Source organism: Sparus aurata, chromosome 5 (genome assembly GCF_900880675.1).
Source record: "Sparus aurata chromosome 5, fSpaAur1.1, whole genome shotgun sequence".
NCBI lineage: Eukaryota > Metazoa > Chordata > Actinopteri > Spariformes > Sparidae > Sparus > Sparus aurata.
In genome coordinates, this window is record NC_044191.1 from 17,123,724 (window position 1) to 17,148,592 (window position 24,869).

Consider the following 24,869-nt stretch of genomic DNA (forward strand, 5'->3'; position numbering starts at 1 on the left):
TTCCACCGGGCTGAACTAATGCTCTCCTCAAACGTTTCTGATCTTTATCAGTACTCTCAATCACTGTTAGTGAAAAAGCACAATTGTGTGAGAATGTGAAATCCTGCTTTTAGCGCTTAAACATAATATTACATCACACCATGTTTGCCTTGGATTCTATACACCCTTCTTTGCAAAAAGCATTTTTCAACACGGATTCCCAAAAAGTTGAAACCCTTTGTAATACATGAATAAAACAGTATGTTATAATTTGCTAATCTTTTTTACATATACTTTTGGATTGAATTGAAAACAGTACAAAGACAACATATGTAATGTTTTAACTCACCAACCTTTGTAAAAAAAAAAAATGCTTATTCTAATGCCAGCGTCATGGGCAGGGCCCGCACACTGATAAAAGAAAAAATGGAGACGCCGTCATTGTTGTCATTTCAGAAGTTTGACAATCTCAAACAATGAGACAACCTTGGCAGTGTTTGTCGGACCATTTAACTGCTCATGACTTGACATATTACAGCTTATATAAGCTAGTTATACAACACTGATTCCAAAAGAATTGGGACATTCTGTAAATGGTAAATTAAATAGTATGGGATCATTTATGACATACACAATTGAAAACAGCACAAAGACAACGTACTTCTGTTTTAGCTCGTCAGCGTAATTTTTTTTAATGTCTTTTTTTAATTTGATGACAGCAACAAATAACAAGTTGTGGCAGGAGGCAACAAGCCTGGGAAAGTTTTGGGAAACACGTGTTCAGGAATACCAGCAAGTTCATTGGTCACAGGTGATCATGATTGGTTATGAAAGCGACATTCCGAAAAGGCGTTCACATGCAAGGTTTGGGTGAGGTTGCACTTTGTGAAAAACATGATTGTATAAAGGATATTACTGCGTGGGCAGTACAATACAGTATAATGCTCTGATTTCAGTGCATCATGGAGGAATTTTTGTTTAAAACATTTGAAAATTAATGAAAGTAATCACCAGAGTTTGAGGAAGTAACAGTTTTGACATTATGTCAAAGACTACATATTGTAGATTATCTTCTGAAATTAGCATGCAAACCTGTTATCACCTGGCCAGAAAACCTCTTTTTCCCAGTGGGCAAAGGGTCCTGTGCTATTGAAGTAAAAAACAACCCACTGGCTAGCTACATGGCTAACTGAGCTAACAAGCTAAGTAGTAGCTACTGTCATAATCGGAACATTGCTGGCAGCAGTAAGCTTCACTGGTGATATGCCACCTCTATTTGTTCAAAGCATGAGTTCAACCAAGGAGGTTATTATACCTGCACACAGCCATGGAGATGAAGTCCCATTTATTTATATGAAAGCTGCTCAGTGGCCCATGAAGCCAAAGTGACTCAACTGTCCTCCGGATAGCTTCAGTAAGAGAAAATCCTCATGTTATTTCACCATCTTTGAATTTGACCTCCATCGACATTAAAACTGGTGTACCGGCACACCCATAATCCTGACTAACGATCAAACAAAACACTTTGAAAACTCTGATGGGCTGAGAGGTTATTCTGTTACCCTTCCTCCTCCCTGTCGACGACTACTGTTAGATATTCTCCTGCAGAAGGTCATGTATATTCTCCTTCTCCCTCTCAGTCCATCTGTATGTTTCGACTTCTGTTTCCCTCTTTTACTTTCTTCTTGGTCTTTCTTTCATTTCCCCCCTCAGTGTATTTTAACTCGGTGTGTCTTTACTTCATTAGATAAACATCATGTCACACTGCTGACATTCCCCCTCCTACTCCACCTCCACCTCCACCTCCTCCTCCTCCTCCTCCTCTTTCTCCCGCTTTGGCTTTTTCGTTTCGTCTTCTTTAATGTTTCTGTGTATTTGTCTTTTTCTCCTTTAGTTATTTGTCCTCCTCCAATTCTCTCTCTCATTGTTTATTCTTCCCTCCTCCCCCGAGAGTCACTTTGACAGGAAAAATAAAGTTGTCTAAATTCTGACTATGATGGATTATCTATCTGCAGAAATATAATCTAATCTGAAAATCTATCTGAACATAAATGGCTGACTTTGAAAATAGTCAGCGGGACCGTAAATACAACTTGATTTTTAGGTTGTTGTTAAAATTGTTAAAAGACACCAGCATGGTTGTTTATGTTTGTGTATATCTTGATTGAGCAGGTTAATATTTGATGTTAAACTCTGGCTTTGGATGTATTTAACCAGTTTGATGGTTTAATGGGGCTTTTGATGCCATCAAAAGGCGTTTTAGTGAAGTGAAGTCAAACTTCATCAGTCGAACGTTTCTCACATGTGGAGACTCAATGTGCTTTGGATTATCTGGACATTAAAAAACAGTTACGGTTTGGATTAGAATATGATTTCTTTTCACTTTAAGTGGTTGTCTCGAGCTGTTTGCGAAGAGTAATTCATTTCCTGGCTCGAAGGCACTTTGGCAGGAAAACACGGGAGTCGTCTCGGAGCTGAACCTGTGACCTCTCAGCTACGGTCTGACGGCCTGCCACACCGGTGGGAGAAAAAAACATGTGGGAATTTTTTCTTTTTTTTTTTTTTTTAAATAGTCTGGGCTGGATATGAAAACGTGGTTTTGAATATGGAGTTCGCTCATGTTGTTAGAATGATGTTTTTGGGCGGATGAGGTGTTGTTTTAGCGGAGCTGTGACCCAGGAACCGTCAGCTCACTGGCTGCGCACTTGACGGTCATTAGCTGGTCTGAAGAGAGTGAGAGACACCAGATATTTCCCATAAATCATTTGGGCTCGGTTAGATGTGAAATCAAGCTCTTATCAGATGGGAGGCAGTTCCAAAATCAGACCTGGACAGAGTCACTGAAAATTCACATCTTCCCGTCTGCAGTTCTGCTGGTCGGTGGTCTGATTCTGCCCCATCGGAGGCAGAGTTCAAAGATGTTAATAGTGCCAGTTGTTCTTTGGATTTTCTGGATTTTCAGGATCCTGTACACCGATTGAATATCCACAATACGATAACAGTATTTCAGTTTTCAAATTAAATGTGTCTGTGTGTTGTTGCAGGTCCTGTATCTTCTACAGAGCCTGTATGGACATCCCCAGAGGAACAGAGCTGCTGGTCTGGTACAACGACTCCTACACTTCCTTCTTTGGCATCCCGCTGCAGTGCATCGCTCAGGACGAAAACTGTGAGAGAACACTGCTCTTCTTCCTTCCTTCGTTGTTCTTGTTCTTCCTTTCTTTCTTTCTTTCTTTCTTTCCTTCCTTCCTTCCTCTTTGTTGGACATCTACCTGTATATTCAATCAGTTACAAAAGGGCTTCTCCAGAGCAAATCCTCATTTTTCCGGTCACACAACAAACCATCTAGTCACCCTCAGGTTACCTCAGTTGCCTCATGGTAAAACAAAACACCGAGCGCTGCTGAAGTCATCTGTTCAGTGTTTCAGATGTTAACGTGAGTGCAACACCTAAAAGCTCCGAAACATAAGCCAATGTTCGGCTCTGCAATCAGTCCGTCTGCAGGACAAAAGTGCAGTTTTCTTTGGATGTCACTCTAACTTTATTTCTGACAGTATTTAAACTCCTAAACTGTAGGAAAACATTTGGCCCGCCGCAAAAACAACGCAGCTTTTTTTTTTTTTTTTTTTTTTTTTTTTTTACAAACTTGCTTCCTCTCTGATTTATTTGTCTGACCAAATGAGCCAGTCAAAACAAGACTGGAAGAAGTCTTTTGTTTGCTAAAATGTAGCCTGCTGTCGCTGCGCTGCCCCTCTCCCTCTGTTTCCTGTTGTCTTTGACGCACCAGCAGCATTTTCCATTGATACTTTCCATCCTTGTGTACCGCAAACAGACATGAACACATTTGTGAACCTCTATCTTTTATCCAGGTCCATGTCAACTAATTTTTGCAGATTCATGAAAACATCATAACTCCATTTTGGCGACATTCATGTTTTAATTCGCGAGTCCACCTGGTTCTCGTTTGGTCTGACATTATTCAGGCTATGTCACAAAATCAAATGATTCATTTTAAATTAAATGTATTAGTTTTCTGGCGATAGTTGAAAAAAGTCTCCTGTCCAAACGGTTCAAACAATGACTGAAAAGAGCAGTTTATGTTTTTCTACTTTAAAGGTTTCATGAACAGTTCTGCAAAAAAAAAGTCTGTTGTTGAGTCTCTCGTCAAATACTGATGTTTTGGGTTGTTTTCGTTGTGGCACGGAGTGGAGCACCAACCCAAATCTTTATAGAGAATCATTCACCCCACTTTAAAGCTAAATCTTGCCTCTCAGTAAATGGTTCTTTTTAATTCTAAATCGAAAATCGGTCGATTGTGTGCATCCAAAGAAAACAAAGAACAACAATTCAAAGAAATTACAGCTTGCTTACTGATGGCCTGCTCACAAAGATGATTATCTGTCTGATACTGGAGTTAACTCCTACAGAAGAGGTTTATTTTATTTTATTTTATTTTATTTCATTTTATTTTATTTTATTTTTTGATAATTGTGTGTTTAGGAAAAGGGTTCTGCCTTTTGTTGTTTATAGTTGAATCGCTGAGGAGCAGTATTTTTTGTTTAACTCAGAAGTTTTTTTTTTTGGAGAATATTATTCTAACTTGCCTCAGTCTAACCTGTAATAAGCCACAAGGATGAACTCAAGCTGTTGTGAAATAATACAGTGTGATTGAAAAAAGTTTTTAAATCAAGTAGTAACTAGTAACCTTGTAGTGACCCATACAAGTTTGATTCTGCTGCTCACTTTTCCCACTGATCAAACCTAAATCTGGAGCTCAGCTGGATCAAATGTTTCTGACAAACTAGGATGGTTGAATACCAGTGAAGATTTCCTCTCTCCTGCTTAAAATCAGTCATTTTCTCTTCTTCTGTCTCTCCTGGCCTTTGTCTCTTCCCTTCTGTGCCCTCTTCTCTCCGTCCTCCCCTCTCTGTCCTTCCTCTGTCCATCCTCTCTGTTTCCCTGTCACTAATTTATTTTTGTTTACATATCCTCCAGTTTTCTGCCCAGTCAGCCTGTTTATATCGTTTCCATTCAAACTGTTTTTTTCTGTGGATTTGACAGACCAACTCCCTACGGGGGGGAAAACAACAAACTTTGGCTCTTTTTTTAGGGGGGGTGCTTACACAATCATGGAGCAAAAAACAAAACATGAAGAAGGAGTTTTAATCTTTGGAATCTAAATTGAAATGAATTGAATTAGGGGCTCGTCTTTCACAAAGTCGCAGTTAAATGAGATCGTGCTGATTGCAAATTAGAGACGTTTGGCCACAAACTGGTTTGTTTTACAGATGGAACGACTCTTTTACATGACATTGTTCGTTGTGACAGGACTGTGGCAGCTCCTGCACACACACACACACACACACACACACACACACATTTGTACAATTTTACTGTGTTTATGAGGATCTGCTTTGCCAATGCGTTCCTAACAAAGCCTTTTTCTTCTAATTTAAACAAGAAAAGAACATTTTTAACAGCCTTAGCTGTGCAGCAGAAGCGACGGTCATGTCTGTTGATCTGTGCAGCATGTTACATCAAAGTAAGATATTTGGACAATCACCAAATTTAGTGACGCAAAATCTAATTAAGACAATTCGAGACCCTGAGAGGATGAATCCAAACAACTGCAGTGATCTTCTGACCTTTCTTCTCGTTCCATTAATAAGTCTGGATCTCCACTTCAGTTCATGACATGATTTAAAAGTAATATCCTAATTTCAATCAAGCTGTTTAAATGCAGCAAACAGTTAATTAGGAAGTTCAAGTGGAGCTAATTTGAGGCGCCATAGTCCTCCAAAGTTATGAAGTTTTGCAAAGTGTTTCTCTGCCTCATGGTTGAGTGGTAAAGCTTAAGCAGGTTGCAGGTTTTATCATGGCATACACATGTCTCTCTGCCACAGTGTCGTTATGACTGACTGAGTGTAATAGCTCAGTCCCTCTCTCAAATAGTGATATGTATGCTACAGGAATGTAATGCACCAGCATCAGGAATCCAGTGATCTATCAGTTTGACATGGACGACTTTGCTGTAAATTCTTCCGTCATTAGACACAACATGAGCAAAACTAAAGTCCTGTGCTCCAGCTTACCGGAACTCAAAGACTGAAAAGAAATAATTGTTGGTTATCTAGACGTAAATTGTCTCCGTCCATCTCGTCCCACAAGCACAGATTCACACGCACAGATACTCTGGGTACCTACACCAGTGGCGGAGGGCAGACAGAGACTTTGCTTTTGTTCCGCCCTGTGGTGAAAAAACGTTCACATCCAAATGAAGTGAAATTAGATTACGCTTCTTTTGTACAAACTGAAAGACAGCAGCTCTGCTCTAAATTAAAGACATTTAGCTACTAAATGCATTTGGGTTTTCCATGGCATTGTTATCTGCTGATTGTGCCCGCAAAAGGACTAGTGCGATGTCGAAACTCTGCGCTGGAGACAGCAGGACTGTGACTTTGTGCCCTTAGTGGAGCAGGAAATTTCAAGTTTTGACCGTTATTAGTGCAGAAGGCGCCGACGGAGAATATTCAGACTGGGAGCTGTCCAGCACAGCCACAGCTCACTGTAGCTCTGTATATACAGAGTCTCCCTTTGTGAGTGCTACAAAATGCAAATGTGAGTGAAGGAAATTCAAGCTGTCAGAACCTACAGTCTGTCAATTAATTTTGCTAATCTGAAACCTGCTGCATGAAGGTACAACTGTTTTGTGACAATTAAAAACAAGATAAAAAAATAATGTTGGATTAGGGGTGTGTGAGAAAATCACTTTGCTTCATCATCAGAGATAGAAATTGAAAGACTGATGGGAAACTGGTTGAATATTGTAGTATAAAACAGATAATTTATCATCATTTTTTATCAATTTTAACTAGATTCAGTGCAATGGATCAAACACATGACACCTGAGCCTGTCGAGCACAGTAGCTCATTAACATGCAGGACATATATCGATTTAAAATACAGGAGGTAAAATATGAAAAAGGTTGCATATACTGTAGATATAATGGTCTGCTGTTGGTCACCATGTAGCTCCACTGGGTCAGTCTGGGGTTCATTGTCTTGCCAAACAGCACTCGGGCAGCAGAAGCAGACTGTTTATAATAAGTAAAAGTCGAGAGATTTTAATCGGCAGCCACATAGTCACAAATCTGAAGCTGCAGGAGGAAAAGTTACGCAACTGGTTTGTTGAAATGATCTATTCGCAGTATGAATTGCGACGTACCAGGCAACTGTTTGCGCAATGAAGATGATCAACGTCCTGGCAGTGAGCACTGACATGGGTCACAGGGTCAAAAAATTGATTTAAAGACAAAGGCAACTCTGTGAGCTGTTATTGATGACATTTAGAGTTTTTGTTGGGGGGAAAGAAGCATCAGGGCTGATTCTGTCAGACCATCATGAACAAAAGCAGTTAGTTGAACACTCGTTATGACCAGGGATCACAAATTTTCTGTTGATCTAAATGACATGGGTTTAAAAAGACTTTATTTACGGAAAAAAAAAACAAATAGTTAGATCTGCAAAATGCATGGATTGGTGGACATATGTGATTTCAAATGTGTGTTTTTCTTTTCTCTTTTTCTCCCCGGAAAGAAATTGGTGATACAGAACTTTGTTATTTAAATTATAATTTGTATTTTTCTCTCTTTTTTGCTGATGTTGTAAAACCGGAAGATGACATACCTTCAGCATTACGGTGGTTTCTTGTAATCCCATGTGAGAATGCCTTAACATTAAACTATAGATCAATATAATCCTCTAAAAACAGAAAGAAAAAATTCAGAGCAAGTTTACATCTTGCAGCTATAACTTTAATAAAGCGTAATGAATGGAACAAATCTTGGTAGAAAACGGCAACTGAGACAAAACGTTTCACTTGTTCTGATTTAGACTTAGAAAAGGCTAAACTAAGGAGGTTCATTCAAGTCTGAATGAAGAAAATTAAGAGAAATTTTAGTAGCTGGAATCAGGCGGAAATTTGACCAAAAAAAAGGTCAAACTATTTGACACTAATGCACACATACAGAAAACAGCAGTAGACACACACACACACCTTATACACTTACTTACATGCACGAGCAAATCATTAACAGACTTAGTACAGAACATGAACACACATTAAAGACGAACAAAGAGCACATTAGAGCCAAACCACACTCCCGCACACAACAAATGAAAACACGCACACACACATTCACATGTACACACTGTCAAAGCATACACACCCTGTGGTTGTTTATTCATACACGTTCCATCCAATCACAGCCTGTCGGCTTGACGCTGCGCAGCCCGGCCGCCGCCTAACAACATCAACATGTGAACTGACAGAAGAGGAAAAAATCACTTCAGGGGGACTCCTCGCTGTCTTTCTTCTCTTCACATCCCTCCTCTTCTTGTCTTCATCCTTCCCCTCCTCTTCTTCATTCCCTTTTCTTTTCTTTTCTTTCCCTTTGTTTACTCTGCCATTTTTTCTCTCTTCTTCCCTTTACGTCTAATTACTTGTTTCTTCTCCTGTGGCAGCAGCGGTAAAGCAGAGTAGTACAATAAGTAGTGTTTTTATAGGAGCGCAAGATAAAGTGGAGGAGAGGAAGAGCATGAAAGGAGAAAACAATGTGAGTGTAAGAGAAGTAAGAAGAGGAGAGAAGAAAAGAGGAGAGGAAAGGACTCAATGGAAAGTGTGAAGGACAGATAGAGGAGAGGTGGGAGGAGAAGTGAGCTTAAGTGAAGCAGCGAGGTCGTACTTCATACACACATCTCTTCTTTATTTGACATATTATTATTACCATCATTATAATTGCCTCCATTGATTTCATGAGACTTTATTATCTGTGGTAACTTATCATTATTGATTTTTAACAAAGCTTTGGCAACATAATATAAACAATACTTTATACCAGTAAGGAGAGGAAGACAGAGAGACACTTAGAGGGAGCGCAGCCACAAACAGAGTCTGTAGAGTCAAACTTTATCCCATTTAGTTTAATTTTATTGATGTCAATATAACAATACTTAAATATATGTAAAGTATAACTGTAAACGATGAGGCTGTCCCATGTGCAGAGCCAAACCAACAATCCTGCTAACAAGTTCTGTGTCTGTCCCCATAAAGAACAGACCCGTGAGCCACTCTGTAGCTCTTTGACATGTTTTGTCATCACCGTGCACATATTGACTGCAGTTTATTTTCACTGAAGGCTCAAGTGCACCAAATCTAGACTCACATGACGCTGAAATAGTCCTCGAGAATGCACCACTCCTCCTGTTACTGTCCAGCCATTAACAGAAATGACTGAGCGTTGGAGCTGACGGCCGCAGACAGGAAATCAGAATGTAGTGGAGACGGACCAGCACAACACTTTGCCTTTAATGGAATATCTGACAGTAGAAAAATATAGAATAATGCCAGTCTCGAATCAAAATCATACTTAGTAAATAGTGTGGTATATAATTTTACCAGAACATAAATAAAATGAGTCATATAAAACTCAAAATTAAGGCTGGAAGGGGTCAACATGTGGTTCTCAGTATGGCGTATTAAAGGAGGAGGAAGTGTGTTTAAAATAGGCCGGAACTGAACTGAAAGACTGATCGGAGCGATAATCTTCTCCAGTTCTCCTCAGTATTTAAACATATGCTTCCTTCAGGCTTGAAAAGTTACATTTAAAACTTTACACTCTGCTCCATCATTAAGACCGGAGTCTGTGCTCAGTTTGTATTCACGTCACACCCCTGTGGACGAGAGCGCACCCCCTTACAAAGAAAGAAAACACAGACTCTGCAATGTTGCAAACGGCATCTGCATAATTCTCCCATTTTGATGATGCATTTCATGGGCAGCCCAAACCGTATCGACGTGCATTTTTTGTATATGAGATGTTTGTTGCGAAATGAATTAAGTGTTGGCGAGCGGCGCGTAACGCAGGCATCAATAGTGCCGTCGGGCAACTTACAGATGGTGTAATTATCTCCTCATAAGGTTATTAGAGGATCAATGGAGCCTGGTGGCCTGATGGCAGAGGTGAGCTGATGACGGATAGAAAATGGTGATGACCCGACTGCAGAGGTGCAGCGTGGTAGTGTTAGAGCAAACAAAAGACAACCAGGTCCTCTTGGATTAATGTAGAGTGTGCTTTAAAACAAAAGATAATGAGAACAGTTTGGGTGACAGAGATAGAAAATGGTCCCAAAAGGTACAAAAAAGTGAAAAGAATTAATAAAAAAGAAAAATAAAAGGAAGAAAAGTTACAATTGACCCCCCAAAACATTGCTACCTAAATGACCAATAAGTCATTTGACACCGCCTTCGAAGAGAACCCGCCTGCATCCATGTTTGATACCAGAAGAAGTCAGATGATCCGATTTCCCACCAGTCCACATGCCAAGTTTTTCCAAACAAACCAGTTTTACAGATTGTAAAGTGGAACCTTCTCAAGTGAGTTAAAGTAGGACAGGCACTCTTGATGTCATTTCAAACATAATGAAGGATTATGAAGTCCAGATCTGTCTGCCGGTCAGACCGCACAGCAGCGAGCACAGCTGAACGCCGGGTCAAGTGAGGACAGCTGGCATCAGCTGGTTCACCCCAAATCTAATTTACACACTTCTATGTAATGTTTTTATTTTCTGTTAATGTTATTTTACTCCCCTGTTTTATTCACCAGCAACACTTGTGTATCCCATATCTGCTCATCTCATCTGCCTAATGCATTTATCATGCTTATTTCTGTGTCGTATTGTTTTGTAAAAAAGCACTTATGAAAACTGAATATACAGGGAAAAAAATAAGTATCTCGAAGAATACATACAATTTTGAGCTCAACATAAAATACTTTACTTTACATAATGGATGAACACGCAATAATTGAAACAATAATGGAAACCAAATCCAAATTGAGTATAACTTAAACAGATACTTTAGATTAAAAAAAAAAAATCTTGATATTCTTCTACTAGATCTAATATTGGTTGTGGTAATGGTAGGAACAGTACCAGTTACAGTACAGTGATAGCAGCAGTAGTTTTGGGTGCAGTAGTGGATGTAATACTGGTGGCTTTATAAAAGGGGCACTCGCTTGGCTTGTAGTTGTACTTGTTGTATCATTGCAAGTCACAACTGCATGTAGTTGTTGAAGTAAGACCGAAGGTAGTAATAGCAATATTATTATTATTATTATTATTATTATTATTATTATTATTATTATTATTATTATTATTATTATTTAATTGTTGTTGTTGTTGTTGTTGCAGAGGTAGTTAGGATAAGTAGCATCACTAACAGTTGTATTGTCATTAGTAATAGTAGTTATAGTAAATGTTCTAGTCAGTTTATCCAATTAAGTGAAGGCTCATTGGGCCATCATGTGGTAACCCATGAGAAACAGGCTGGAGGCCCAGTTCAGGTCCTGAGTCGTAGTTAAAGAAACATTTCTGTGGTTGGAGAGAGGAGCAGAATGTCACTGTAACTGTACTAACGAACAGACTCCAAACAGCCCAACTGAACCCATAATTCCATTCACTGGAACCAGGAGCCGCAGTGCCCTGGGCTAGCCAGCCGGATCTGGCCCCTTTTAGGACACTGTGACTGTTTTTTTGTTTCCATCACGTAAAAAAAAAAAAAAATCTGAATTACTTTTATTCGTCAAACACAGCACACAGACAAAATTTTGTCTTAGGGCTGCACGGTATGGTCAAAAAATCCTATTACGGTTATTTCTGACAGATATTGCGATATGATTCACGATTTGGCATCACAGTTCTTATTTTCAGTGACACACACTATTAAAACCAAGTTTTATTTCATCATTTCAATATCATCAATTGTTGGCGAGGCCATAAATGGTACTGAAAAATGGTGAAGTACTTCATTGTACATGTATCTTTTATTGAATTAGAATAAATAGAGCTTCTTGCGATTTGGATATGGCAATTAGTCATAATTATTTTGATTATCTTGATCAATCTCGCGGCCCTATTTTGTCTTCTGACTGGTCAAGTCGAGGACACTTTTTATTGCGAAAGTCATCCTCCCAACTCAAATGACACAACTTATCACTTCTTTTTGTTTTCTGTCTTCAGTAAATGTCCCAGGCACGGTGGTGGAAGCCATGACCAGGCAGGAGTCCCTACAGTCCTTCAGCAAGAATGGCAAACCCTCCTCCTCATCAGCTTCCTCATCTTCCACCCCCTCTATTGCCCTCATGCGCTCTATGGTCTTCCCCCACTCCCCCTGCCCTAAGAGTTTCTCCCTGTTAGACAAGGTCGGGGTAAATGTTCAGTCGGACTCCAGTTTCGGCCATTTGGGGTCAAAGAACCAGCGGGTCCTGGCGAGCCCGACCTCCACCAGCCAGCTGAGCAGTGATTTCAGTGACTGGCACCTGTGGAAGTGTGGCCAGTGCTTCAAAACCTTCACCCAAAGGATCCTGCTGCAGATGCACGTCTGTCCGCAGAATCCAGACAGGTAAGAGAGCATTCAAATCCCAATATATTACATTTATTTGACTTTTGGGCCCCACATTTTTGGGCACAAAACATTCAGACCATGGTGGACAAGCTGTTTGATGAACAATTTATGTATTTTTTTGAGCTTCAAAATAATGATCACATCAAGATTTTTACTGTGTAGAAACGTGTACATACAACGTGACTGAGCAAGTACTGGGCCTAAATGAGAATACGATACAGATAAGGAACTTTTTACATGTTTGAGTATCATTCAAGTAAAATGTGTTGAGAAATCTTCATACGATAGCTGACTGAAGTTTATTCTTCACGTTATCAAAAACTTTCATCTCAAGCTCAAGTCTGAGGCTGCTCTGTGAATGGTTTTGCTCATAAATAATAAATATTTCAATATATAGCATTTCTGATCAATCCATATTAATTTTTTAAAAATACTCTCACAAAACTTCAGCACCTGTTTGTTTCTTGTAACAAAAGCCAGGGAAGTTTACTGTGATTATCACAACTATTATCACAATGAACATGACACAGCAGTCAAGTTTTTAAAACCTGTTGTTTCAGTTTTCCAGCAGAGGCCGGCGAACTTGACATTCAGTTGCAATTTATCACCGTGGTCGTCTCATCATAACACCGTTTGTGTGTGACAGAAAGTGGGAGTTTGTGCACAAGAGTGAAGAGAGTGTAAAAGTGTTCGAGTGTGTATAACATCTGCCAACTTAATTATATACAGCATGGACGGAGGAAGGGGGGAAGAAGAGGAGATGTGGTGTGTGTGTATGTGTGTGTGCGTGTGTGTGTGTGTGTGTGTTGGGTGGATGGAGGATGTATTGGAAATTTTTTGCTTAGCTTTATTTTTTGCGGGGAGAGTCAGAGCGGCGTATAAATCAGTGCTGTGCGTCAGTGAGAAATACCTCGCCTTACGGTGACGGGGCCAGGAAAACAGATGCCACTTATTCAATAAACTAATACTCATAGGGAAGAAAAATGTGGGCTGGATATGGAGGAGGGAGGGAGGGTCGATGTGGAGCTGCCTGTCAATAGGAAGGTTTTATGGGACGGAGGAGTAGATAAAATTCAGCTGAACAAGCCAAACAGACCTGAGTCCTGGAGCTCCAAGGCCCCACTGTACCTCACGCTCCTGTGGACTGGACTTAGACCAGTATGGTCATCATGGCATCTCTCCTGAAGTCTTGCCCCCACGTATTTCGTAGGGCTTCCATCTAAATGTTGATGGTTCTAATAATCAGTCGAGGATCCTCCGCTTCAAACCTCACGTTGTCATTCAGAGCATTGGATTTTAATTGTTCTGCTCTGTCACTGTATGTTGGACATGTGACCTGCAGTCATTTGGTCCAAGTCTCAAGCAAGTCATTTTTCCTTTGGCAAATTGAGTCATTCTTGATCTGACTTGCCAGAAAATTCTTCAGGTTTCAGCCCTGGTACGGTCCCAATGTGGATTTCCTTCATTAGTGTGTCTCAGAGGCAGTTCCCACAATTGTTTTGCAAGCATTCAACAACCACGGCTCCCATGACACTAAACCAGAAGCTGTCAAAAGCTCCTTTATCTCAGTCTCTTTGTATTTTAGTTTGTGTCACCTGTAAAGAAGCAACAGAATTAGGAGGTCCTAGGGGTCCTATAGGTGGTTCCAGTGGCCCTTGAGAGGGTCCTAAGGTCATCTAAAATGGTAAGGTGTTCTCCTGGAGGAGTACCATAGGTGGTTCTAGTGGTGGTTCAGGATGTTCTCATGGTCATTGTAGAGGGACGTGGAGTCCTGTATAGACTTCTAGTCGTCCTTTAGGAGGTTGTGGCAGTCACTGAGGAGTCATTGAGGTGGTTTTTGTGATCATTCGGGTGCGCCATTAGGAGGCAGGCAGAAATTGAGGAAGTTCTACGGGTCTTTTGGGTGGTTGTGATGGTCATTGGGAGGAGCTTGTACTTTAGAAGTCCTTTAGTAGTCCCTCATACAACCCCAACATCAAAAGACCTGAACTATCCCTTTAAGGAGGCTTTAGGGGTCTTTTAGGTGGTTGAACACCCACACCAATGAACATTTAAGCTGGTACTATACTAACCCACCCTTAATATATATATATTTTTTTTACTATCTTATCTGTATTATCGTTGAAGATAAAGGTTTCAGTCCAACATTAAACCAGTACAGAGAGTATAGTGTTTCCACCGTTTGCTTTTCTCTCTTTCCCTTCCTGATTTCTTAACGCTTCTCTCCCCCCTCTCTCTCCCTCTCTCTCTCTCCCTTCATACATATTTATTGATGTTTACTTGATGGGAACATTTGGAGCTGAAGACTGATAGCTCTTTATATCAGCTTAAAAAAAACAGCACACAACTCCTCTCAGCTCAATCTCTTTCAGGTTTGTTTTTTTTCTGCTGAGTGTTTCATTTTCTGAACTTTTTCGTCTTCCGTGTCATTTTTTCCCCCTGTGTGTCATTTCAACAAAATCCATCATCAGAGTAGCAGTTTGTTTATGTCAATGAGGCCTTGGAAGGGCTTACAATTCAGTTTCAAGCTGGTGTCGGGGATGCAGGATACTGTTTAAGTTTGGTGATAGCGATGAGTGATGAATCAGGAAAAAAATCATAACAGAAATGCGCTGCGTTTCCACTTACAGGTCTGACATGCGTACTACAAAAGCAGCACGGTGTAAACCGCAGCAATGAATGAAATTAATAACTGCGTTTATGACTGATGTGTTTACGGCACTGGTGTTTAGAAGAGTCATTAGTGCTTTTCTGAAATGAGCTATTTCTGCTAAGCACTTTGATCTCCACTGTTCGCAATTCAGGTCTCATTCTGGTGGCTGATGTTGTTTATGAATCAAGCATGTTGTGTATATGGAAATAATCACTCTTGTATATCAAAGGACGGACAGTTTACAGCTGATTGAAAGCGTGTATCAGCGTAGTCTTGGCTTTATATAGGAATTAAATGTTCATTTTGTCATGTGTTTTTACCATCAAGCAATGCCTTGTCAGTGATTTGGCCTCAACACATGGTTCTCTGTTTTTTTTTTTTTTTTTTTTTTCCAGTGATACATTAAACATGTAACTTTCTCTGTTTCTCAGGTAAGAACAACAGTAATCCCACATGAGTAATGGGGTACGTTCTATGTTTAACTCCATCACTGGAAAATCTGAAGAACCCTGAGCTGAGATAATTGGCAAGGCAAAACGTTTTCCCCAATGAACCTTCATTTTTCATGGAAATAATTTCACATAACGATGACTCAGCTGTCTCAAAAGTAACGTTCAGTGTTGCTTTTAGTCTGAGAACATACAGAATAATAAGAGATTTTGATTCAGACGCAGATTTTGCACATTTTTATTGTCTATTAAGACCTTGATTACATAGTGTAGCGTGCAAATAACATGAACAGTAGGATGACAGAACAGTGATTTCTGGCAGGGATAAATGCAACGTTATTTGCTTAAACAGAATTAAAATATTCTTTAGGAGGGCCTCTGCTTTACTGATGAAATAGCAGCAGAGTCTGACAGAACGTGACCCCATTAAAAGATACATTTGTGATAAAAAATGATGTGCATTTTCAACACAATGTCCTCGGCCTTCCCTTAACCTCATAGAAAAGAAGAAAACGTTGCAGACATGAGGTTCCTTCAGAAAACCAACAATTTTAGCGCATTTACCATTGAGATCAGCATTTTCCACTTAAACCTTTGACTGGCTAACCTGCAAAGTAACATTTACAGTGAACTCTCCAACAACTAGTCAACTCTAATTACCCACTGACGATTAAAATATCACTTTTAACCTGTGGTTTGAATTATGTTTATTGATGCAGATAAAGCAGTGATGAAATCATTGTTTGACTTTCATCATTGTATCTCTACAATCAAAGTTCGACAGTTTTCATTCATTTCGGTCTGTTGAAGGACTTTAGTTGAGGCAAGTTAGCCCTCAGTTATCCACTCTGATGATCTACTACTTTTATTATATTTTGAGCTTGATTCACAAATGCACAGTTTGGTTCCTCGTAAGGAAAGAGTCATTTTTTGCCATTTGTTAAAATAATTGATGTCACGTACATAAAAAAGTGACTTCCAAGTGATAGAAAATGTATTAAGTCACTTATTGCTCAAAAGTTTGTCACGTCAACAGACTGCATCAAATAGGAGTAATGGCAGTGTGAATGACATCTACTTGTCTCTCTCAGTGACCGTTAAATGATTTTAGTTGAGTTTCTCTCTGCTTGGTTAACCGCTTAACTCACGGGAAGTTTTGAGGTAAGAGGAGCATTGTAGGTAATCAAAGGTATCAGGAGCTTCTGACGGGGCTGTGCTCACGTGGAGCTCAATAAAACACAAATCTTCAAGGCTCCCCGGCCGCTCCGTGAGCTGAGAAAATTCACAATAACACAATTAACTCAAAATGTTTGCATGTCAGGCTAAAACAGGGCTGTTTCTCTATGTTGCTAAACAGTTGACATTTAGGAGATTTATCACCCAACAGTGAGGACATATTTGCATTAAACACTAACACAGATGTGTGTTGTCCCTGCTGGACACACAGATGTGTTGAGAAATTACTTTATTCTTTTTTTCAGTGTGTAGCCGCAGGAGTGCCTAATAATGATCCATCACTGTGATGGACGGGCTTGTAGAAATTCATTTAAAGTCTATTTGTATCCGTCATGTTTGCCACTATGATAAAAACCTCATCTGCGTCGGCATACGAGTGGATTTTAATAATAGTGGTCTGTAGTCATGTAACTATAACTTTTTTGTGTTTTATTTTGCTTTTCTTAAACACAATGGATTTTGTTTTATATGATTTTTTTTTCTTCTTTTATTTAATCTATTTATTTAGTTTGAATGTTGGGGCACTTGATTTTTAAAACATGAGCAACCGGCTTCTCGCTGGCTATCAGATGTCATTCGTTGTCTTTTGTTTGTATTTACTGCAGCTGGGTCTGATTACAGCTGTTAGAAGTCTGAGAAACGCACCCCAGTGCCTTCACTTGGTGCCACAGGACACATGTTAAATTAAGCTGGACTGAAGTACCAAACTCTGCAGAGGTTGAATCCAGCTGGTCCCAATGCATCCTCAGTGGACGCAACGAGAAAACAAAGATGAGCAGTAGTCAGATAGAGAGTGTACTGTGTTCCTTGGCATGCATCAATTGATGAAAAGGTTTACACGAAAGGCAAAACACAGCGCTGTCTGTGATGACACCGTATTGGCTGTTCACTTGCTTTTTGTTCTTGGCTGATTTGACGAGTTCAACTGGATGATGAGAGGACAGTCAATACAGTAATATACAAGAGAAACAGAAAGAGAGATGGATGGTGGTGGAAGCGACACAGTGAGAGGTAGCTGGAGGAGTTTTTATGTGTTTGTATGGGGGGTTCACCAGTGATTTCATTTGTGCTCGGATGTGCGCATGTCTGCTCACATATGGAGGGCTTGTGTGTGTGTGTGTGTGTGTGTGTGTTCAGAGAGCCATCGATTGTGTATTGACGAGGCGGGAGCAGTGATTTATAGCTGCTGGTCTCAGGGGGGGATGATGTCTTCATACGAGGCGGACAGAGGAGTCGTCCTCACAGCGCAGATATAACTCCATATGGATTAGGCCGACTCCATACGGGTCAATCAACACACTTCACTTTGCATCACTGCATGCTGAAAACACACACACACATACAAACACACACACACACACACACACACACACATACACATCCACAGATTCATTTGGTCACAGAGGTCTGAAATCAACTTGAAAGCTCAAAATTTCTTCTTGCTAAGAGTCATTTTTGTGCTTGCCTATGATGCTCATCACTGTTCTTAGGTGATACGCTGAGGTTTTGGTTTCTGTTTTACTTTGTTTCATTCAACATATAATTCCTGTTTAGGCTACTCTCAGTGACAGCTCACATTTTAGCTAGAAACATGTGTCAGTGTCTTTAAACAAGGCAAGACAAGTCGAATCACTTAATCACTCGAATCACAAGTATTGAGATAATGACTGTTGTTTCTGCAAAGTTAATCCAACAAGTCGATTTGTGTGAAACAATGAAATGATCGCAGCATCTTGGAGGTTTGTCCCTTTAGTCTTCAGAGATTCTTTTTGATGTGATGTGATGATTTAGGTTGAATATAAAACATATACAACATGAAGGTTAGGTTTGAAAATGGTTGACAGAAAGGAAAAGTAACAGGGACATGACAGCGGCCGGAGGGCTAAGACACACAACATGTAAAATTCAACACCTCAGCTTCAAAGGGGATTTGATTATGAAGTCACGTGAAAATGATCTTGTTTTATACTGATCTGACTGAGTATTCGGACACTGACGTCTTGTCAGAGTATTTTTCGGGAGCTTACTCTCCTTCACTCAGCGGGCCGGCGTTTCAAACTCTGCAACGACTACACCCCCTGCTGTCTCCACTCTTGCCCTCTGACCTCCCTCTGATGAAATGAAAACGAGTACGAGTGCCAAGAAACTTCATTCCCATGTAGTCTTAATAATTGGAGCAGTGAGGAGCCGGTTGGCATGCAGTCCGGCTCTCTCTCTCTCACACACACACACACACACACACACACACACACACACACACACACAGCCTGCCTCTTTCATCAGCTCATGTGTTAAAGGTGCGGACACGGCGACACGTTGACATCGGCTCTGTTGTTGTTACCACATGTTGCGTTGAAAGGCGACACAAGGTTTATTGTCCCGAACTGAATTTCACAGACGTGTTGAAAAAGACTCATTTTATAGATCACACACACACACACACACACACACACACACACACACACACACACACACAAACCACACACACAACACACAGAGGTGAGGCAAAGTGGGAACAACATGGCAGCCGGTTTCGACTCTCATCGGCCGTCCAAACCAAGTATTATTAGCTTATCTGTGAACCAAATCGGAGCATCTAGTTTGTATTTTCGTAAGGCTGTCGCTGTGTTGACTCTGAACATATGTGGCTGTCTGTGCTGTCAACAGACTGTAACACCGTCAGACTGAATCACTGTGAGGATAACAGGCACCGAGAGAGATGCTGCTCGGTTTCGTGTAGCCGCACACTGCAACCGACACAAAGCGGAGAGCGCCTTTAGCTCCTCAAGTTGTAACATCTGTAGATAGCATTTGAAAATAGGACCAAACCTTGAAATTGGGTCTAAGTTCAGAGAATTAGTCTTCGGTTCAGAACACGTGAGGCTCAAGTTGAGCTCCTGTACAAATGACCGTTAGTGTGGTAATTCATGCATATGCGTGATTGTGCAGATCTGACTCATTCACATATTTGCATGTGCTTGTGTGTGCAAATATTTGGCGGCCGATATACATACCTGTGTGTGTCCGTGTGTGCGTGCGATGGAGGTGTTTATGCTTCACCTCCTTCTCCTCCTCCTCCTCCTCCTCCTTCTCTCTCCACTGTAATAAACAATAACCGGGCATTAATCTCCCGGCCTGCTGCCTTAATAAATAATATCCACACATTCATCAACTTAAACTATTCACAATCAATGCAGCTCTTCATAGAAAACCCACCTAATAAATAGTGGTGCGGCCCACTGAGGCGTGAACTTATAGACCAGCCGGCTGATAAATGAAGCGACCCCCACGGCGAGACGCCTTTTATGTGGAAAACTGCAAGTGAGAATTTTTCGATTTTATATTACACTATTTTACTCTTATTACTCTCCTCTGTGAGTGTGTCCGTGCGTGTGTGTGTATGTGTGTGTGTCCTCTCCGCATCCTCGCAGGGTACAGTAGGTGTTTGTGATTTATTGGAGCTGTGAGGATGTTGGTCTATTTGTTTTATTCTAGTTCTGGGGTGTTTACCTATTTGTAAGGAACTGATGTCAGAGTTTTGTCTTATTGGTTTCAGAATAAGAATCACTTCATTTTCTGACGACAGGCAGCACACGGTGACTTCGTCCTGGCCGCATCACCGCAGAGACATTTTAACTAACATGGTAATAGAGAGCACAGCGATGCAGGCTGATAAACAAGGTGCAGTTTGTGTGTATATACAGCATGTCTCTGAGGGATGTATATGCCCTTTAGGTAATATACAGAGAAAGACATTCCTACCTAAGCCATGTTCGAATAAAGTGACTAGAGCTGTGTACAGCAGGATTGTAAGGTTTAAATGCTTCGATGGGGAAAAACACATGTGGTTTAAATACATAAGAAAATGAGGAAAAGGGGGAATAAAACATAATAAATAAAAATATCTTGTCTTCCAAAAAAATATTTTTTTGTTGAATGAAGCTCATTAACTCAATCTTTTTCTTTGAAATGTGTGGCTTTTATGAACAGTGTTGTGTTTTTAAAGGGGTACTATGTAGTTTCGCAGAAGAAAGTAAAACAAAAAAATTGCACATTTACTTTATTAATGATGTACTAAAACAAAACCAGAAAACAGAGATTTATGCCATCACTGAATAAACAAGCTGTTCTCAGAGAAAAATAAGGTCCCAGAACACTGTTTGAAGTCAGAAAGGTGGCAGGGTCCGCCAAATACAAATAAAGTAAAACAGTATGACATTGAACTGTCTTTTAAGTTTGTTTATTCAGTTTATTCAGCCATAATTACGAAGAGAGTTTGTTAATTTAATTTGTTTAGGCATAACAAAACAGTCTAAGAAGATTGTTCTCTCCTTATTTCCAAAAACTACATAGTGCACCTTTAATTGTATTAAAATAAGGGAAAGTATAGAGATGACGATGATGATCGCAGTCCACAAAAATGACATTTTTTAGAAGTAGTCTTGGTTTTCTTATTTATGTAATAATTTATTTTTTACATCTACTGATTTGTGCATTTAATTACATGTGTACTGTTGTCAAATCTTCCTATCTGGGGAAAATTTCTTATGAGAACTTCTCCCATACCATCAGTTTTGGTCTCTATAAGGCTCACCTCTGGACTGTTTCATCTTTAAAGGAGAGCTGTGTTTAGACTGGCTTCCTGGACCTTTAAAAGACCCACCTTTATGGTCCTCATCCTACCTTTAATGCTCGCTTTGGAAAGTGGTCGTTGCAAAGAATAGAATAATCTCTACACATTGGAGCGCAGTACAAAAAGTATGTACCCTAGGTTTCTCCCCTCTTATATCTGTAAACAGGTTAGAGGCAGGGAAAATGATGGAAAACAGCGAGGGGTTGCAAGACATGAGCAAAGAGTGTGATCACACTGGAAGTGTCCTGTAAGTTGAAACTAAATAACCAGATAATGGAAGCAGGAGACTGTGTGTTCAGCTAAATAAATTGAAACTGTGTAAGATTAGATCTGCTTCTGCTGTATGGAAGCAGGACACTATTAGCAGACACGCAGCTATTGTTGGTGTCCTTTTTTTCTTTTTTCCAGTCTGAATCACTGTGAGCTAACATTCGGGCTGAAAACACACACACACACACACACACACACAATGCACACAATCTGTTTATATCTATCTTTATCTTCTTTTCTTGTTCTGTTACTGTCTCTATCTCACTCTCTTAACTACACACACACAGACGCACAGACACACACGGTGATAGATGGTCCAGTCATGATCTCGGCCTGCATTGTTGATGAGGGTCATGCTGCCATGGTTACAGGAGCAGTGTCCGACTCCACTGCCCTGTGTGTGTGTGTGTGTGTGTGTGTGTGTGTGTGTGTGTGTGTGTGTGTGTGTAGGCTATCTGTATTTCCAGACCTTACATTACACGTTACTTGCCTCATCCCTCTCTATGTATTTCTGTGGCTTCATGCAAGTTTTTCTCCCACTGTGTTTTACGGGTTTTATTTGAGTGATTAGCTGTGTTGGTTTGCAGACATGCATTTTCTGTGTATGTATGTTTGCATGCTGTATGTTCATGTAATCATTTGCATCTCATATTTGTCTGTGAAGCCAACTTTATATAGCACTAAATCACAAGTTCCTTCAAAATCTGTGCAACAATTAACATTTTCAATTTGAAAAAGACCAAAACTTGATGAAAGTGTTCAGAAAAAAGTCGGAGAAACGGAGCAACAGCAGTCTGAGAATAATAATATGATAACAGATACTGATAGAATTTAGGATAATAAGAAAAATGTATTAAAAATCATCACTACAGCATTCAGGGATTCAGGGAATGAAGAAATTATATTTTTCCTTTAAGATGTTCTTGTCGCACCATTGTAACGTGCCATTCCCACATGATAATACCACATGTGAATAAGACCGTCAATAGTGCAGTTATGTGTCAATGAAAATACTATAATATAAGAGCTTTGATGCAGAGAGATTTTTCAGTGACCTTACGGTGTACAGATTATCAGAAAATGTGTCTTCTCATTATCTAAGTCTTCCAACAAAAGATAATCACAATCCTTTTTTAATTGTAACAGAATTACAGTATACAACAACAACAACAACAACTGCAAATAACCCGGTAGCACAATTGTTCCACAAGCACTTCTGAACAAAATAAAGCAGAAAGGTCTAAACTTGCAAAGCATCTTCAAGAAGCTTCCACCAAAACCTTGATCACAACACTTAACTCTCCACCACATGACCTGGAAAGAGCAGAAACCTGCACACACACACCCACTTTACATTCTCACCTGTCTCCCCCTTCAGACCATACCAGTGCGGCCACTGCTCCCAGTCCTTTTCTCAGCCATCAGATTTGAGGAACCACGTGGTGACACACTCGAGCGACCGACCCTTCAAATGTGGATACTGCGGCCGTGCGTTCGCTGGCGCCACAACACTCAACAACCACATTCGCACGCACACCGGGGAGAAGCCGTTCAAGTAAGTAACAGTGAGTACCCCCACCCACCCATCCAACCCACCCACCCTTCTGCTCCCTCCCGCCTGGCTAGAATTACTCACATACGACACCCAGCTAACACCTACTGACATCCTCTTAACCACCTGCTGACACTCTCATCGCTACAATACCCGAGCTGTCATCTGCCGGCATCTTAGCAACACCTGATGTCACTTTTTCTAACAATCGTGCTTTGAAGGAAAACGACTGTAATTCATTTTAATTCATCCAAATTCAACACAGCCTCACCGTAAACTACACTGTAGAACAGAGTCACTTATCCAACAAGCTTCCTGGTTATTCCTTTGATTGTTTTCTGTGGTATTGGCATGATAATGTAGGCAGTTTTATAAAAACAAAAAAATAAAGCTCTCCAGTTCTTGTTGAGTTTGGTTCTACTGCCGGATAGATGCAGCATCACTCCCACATTAACAGATAAAGCTCAGTGAACGACTGATCAATTCAAAGGGTCACAGGCAGCATGGAGACGTCTTCACGAAGAGGAAACAGGATTTAAAAATTTGGATTTATATTGCAATTTCTGTATATTGCAATAAATTAAATTGCTTTTCATTTTTTTTCTAAACCCTAATCAATCTTTTCATGCACTAATGAAAACGTTAAGACTTGCATCGTGAAAATTTTTATGCGTGAATTAGAGTGATTTCTTTTTCACAGGGAAAAAACTTTTTCTCATGAAGTTTTTTTTCGGTGTGCAACAGTGAAAACACACAAAAAACACGTTTTTTTCTTTTGAAGGCTGTGTTTAAGTGTTTTTTTGTACTCGTTTTGGAATACTGATTCCAAAAAATACTGATACACATTTTGACTACAAGCGGATGAAGTGCCAATTTCCCCATGTCCTCATCAAAATGATTATAACAAAAAGAAATCTACTGAAAAAAAATGCTTGTTTTTTAGGGGTTTTCCTGATTTTTTTGTTTTGTTTTCACAGATGGTAAAAAAAAAAAACATTATGGAGGCTTCCTCAGTACTTCCAGTGTACTCGTGTTGTGCGTCCCTTTTGTCTTGCACTAAATACAAATCTGAAATCTTTTGTTTTTTATTACAGTTCCAGTTTGCTTTTGGACGGGGGTTGGGAGGTTTCTTGGACCTTATTAATTGTTATTGCTCTCTTCCATTATTCATGATCCCTCTGGTAATATGTGAATATTTTGTTACATCTGCTGTCGTGGCAGCTGTGACCTTTGACCTTTGGTTTCCTTACGAATAAGGAATAACTTCCTGTGATGTTGGCCACTGAGGAAAATCTCTGCTTGTTCTTGTGTTTTGCTCGTTGTAAACCGCTGTGGAGGAGCGCTTCAGCACACATCATTCAGTGTAAATACAGAAGGTGCTCAATCACAGCAGTTAGCGGCCTGGTAACACATCTCTGCACACTGAGACTGCTCATTTCCATTTTTTACTTGGTGAAGACTGATGTAATTAGAGGGCAGGCCACACTGCAATTAGGGGTTTCTGGGAGCTGCTGTTGTCATGCTGTCATCTTGTCAGCAGCGGAGGACAATAAAGATTCCCCCAGTGGACACAGAGGTCAGCATTCAGGTTGGGGGCAGGGGGTGACAGAGGGGAAAGGGCGAAAGTGTAAGAG

At 40.2% G+C, this 24,869-nt stretch overlaps 1 protein-coding gene across 1 annotated transcript in view; it reads left to right on the forward strand.

Moving 5' to 3' along the window:
• The window catches only part of prdm6 (PR domain containing 6), a 105,651-nt gene that overhangs the window by 72,132 nt on the left and 8,650 nt on the right, over positions 1 to 24,869 (forward strand). Inside the window, exons 6-8 of the mRNA XM_030418407.1 lie at positions 3,024 to 3,148; positions 12,058 to 12,439; positions 23,062 to 23,238. Coding sequence (XP_030274267.1) covers positions 3,024 to 3,148; positions 12,058 to 12,439; positions 23,062 to 23,238 — 684 coding nt within the window. The remainder of the gene's footprint in view (positions 1 to 3,023; positions 3,149 to 12,057; positions 12,440 to 23,061; positions 23,239 to 24,869) is intronic.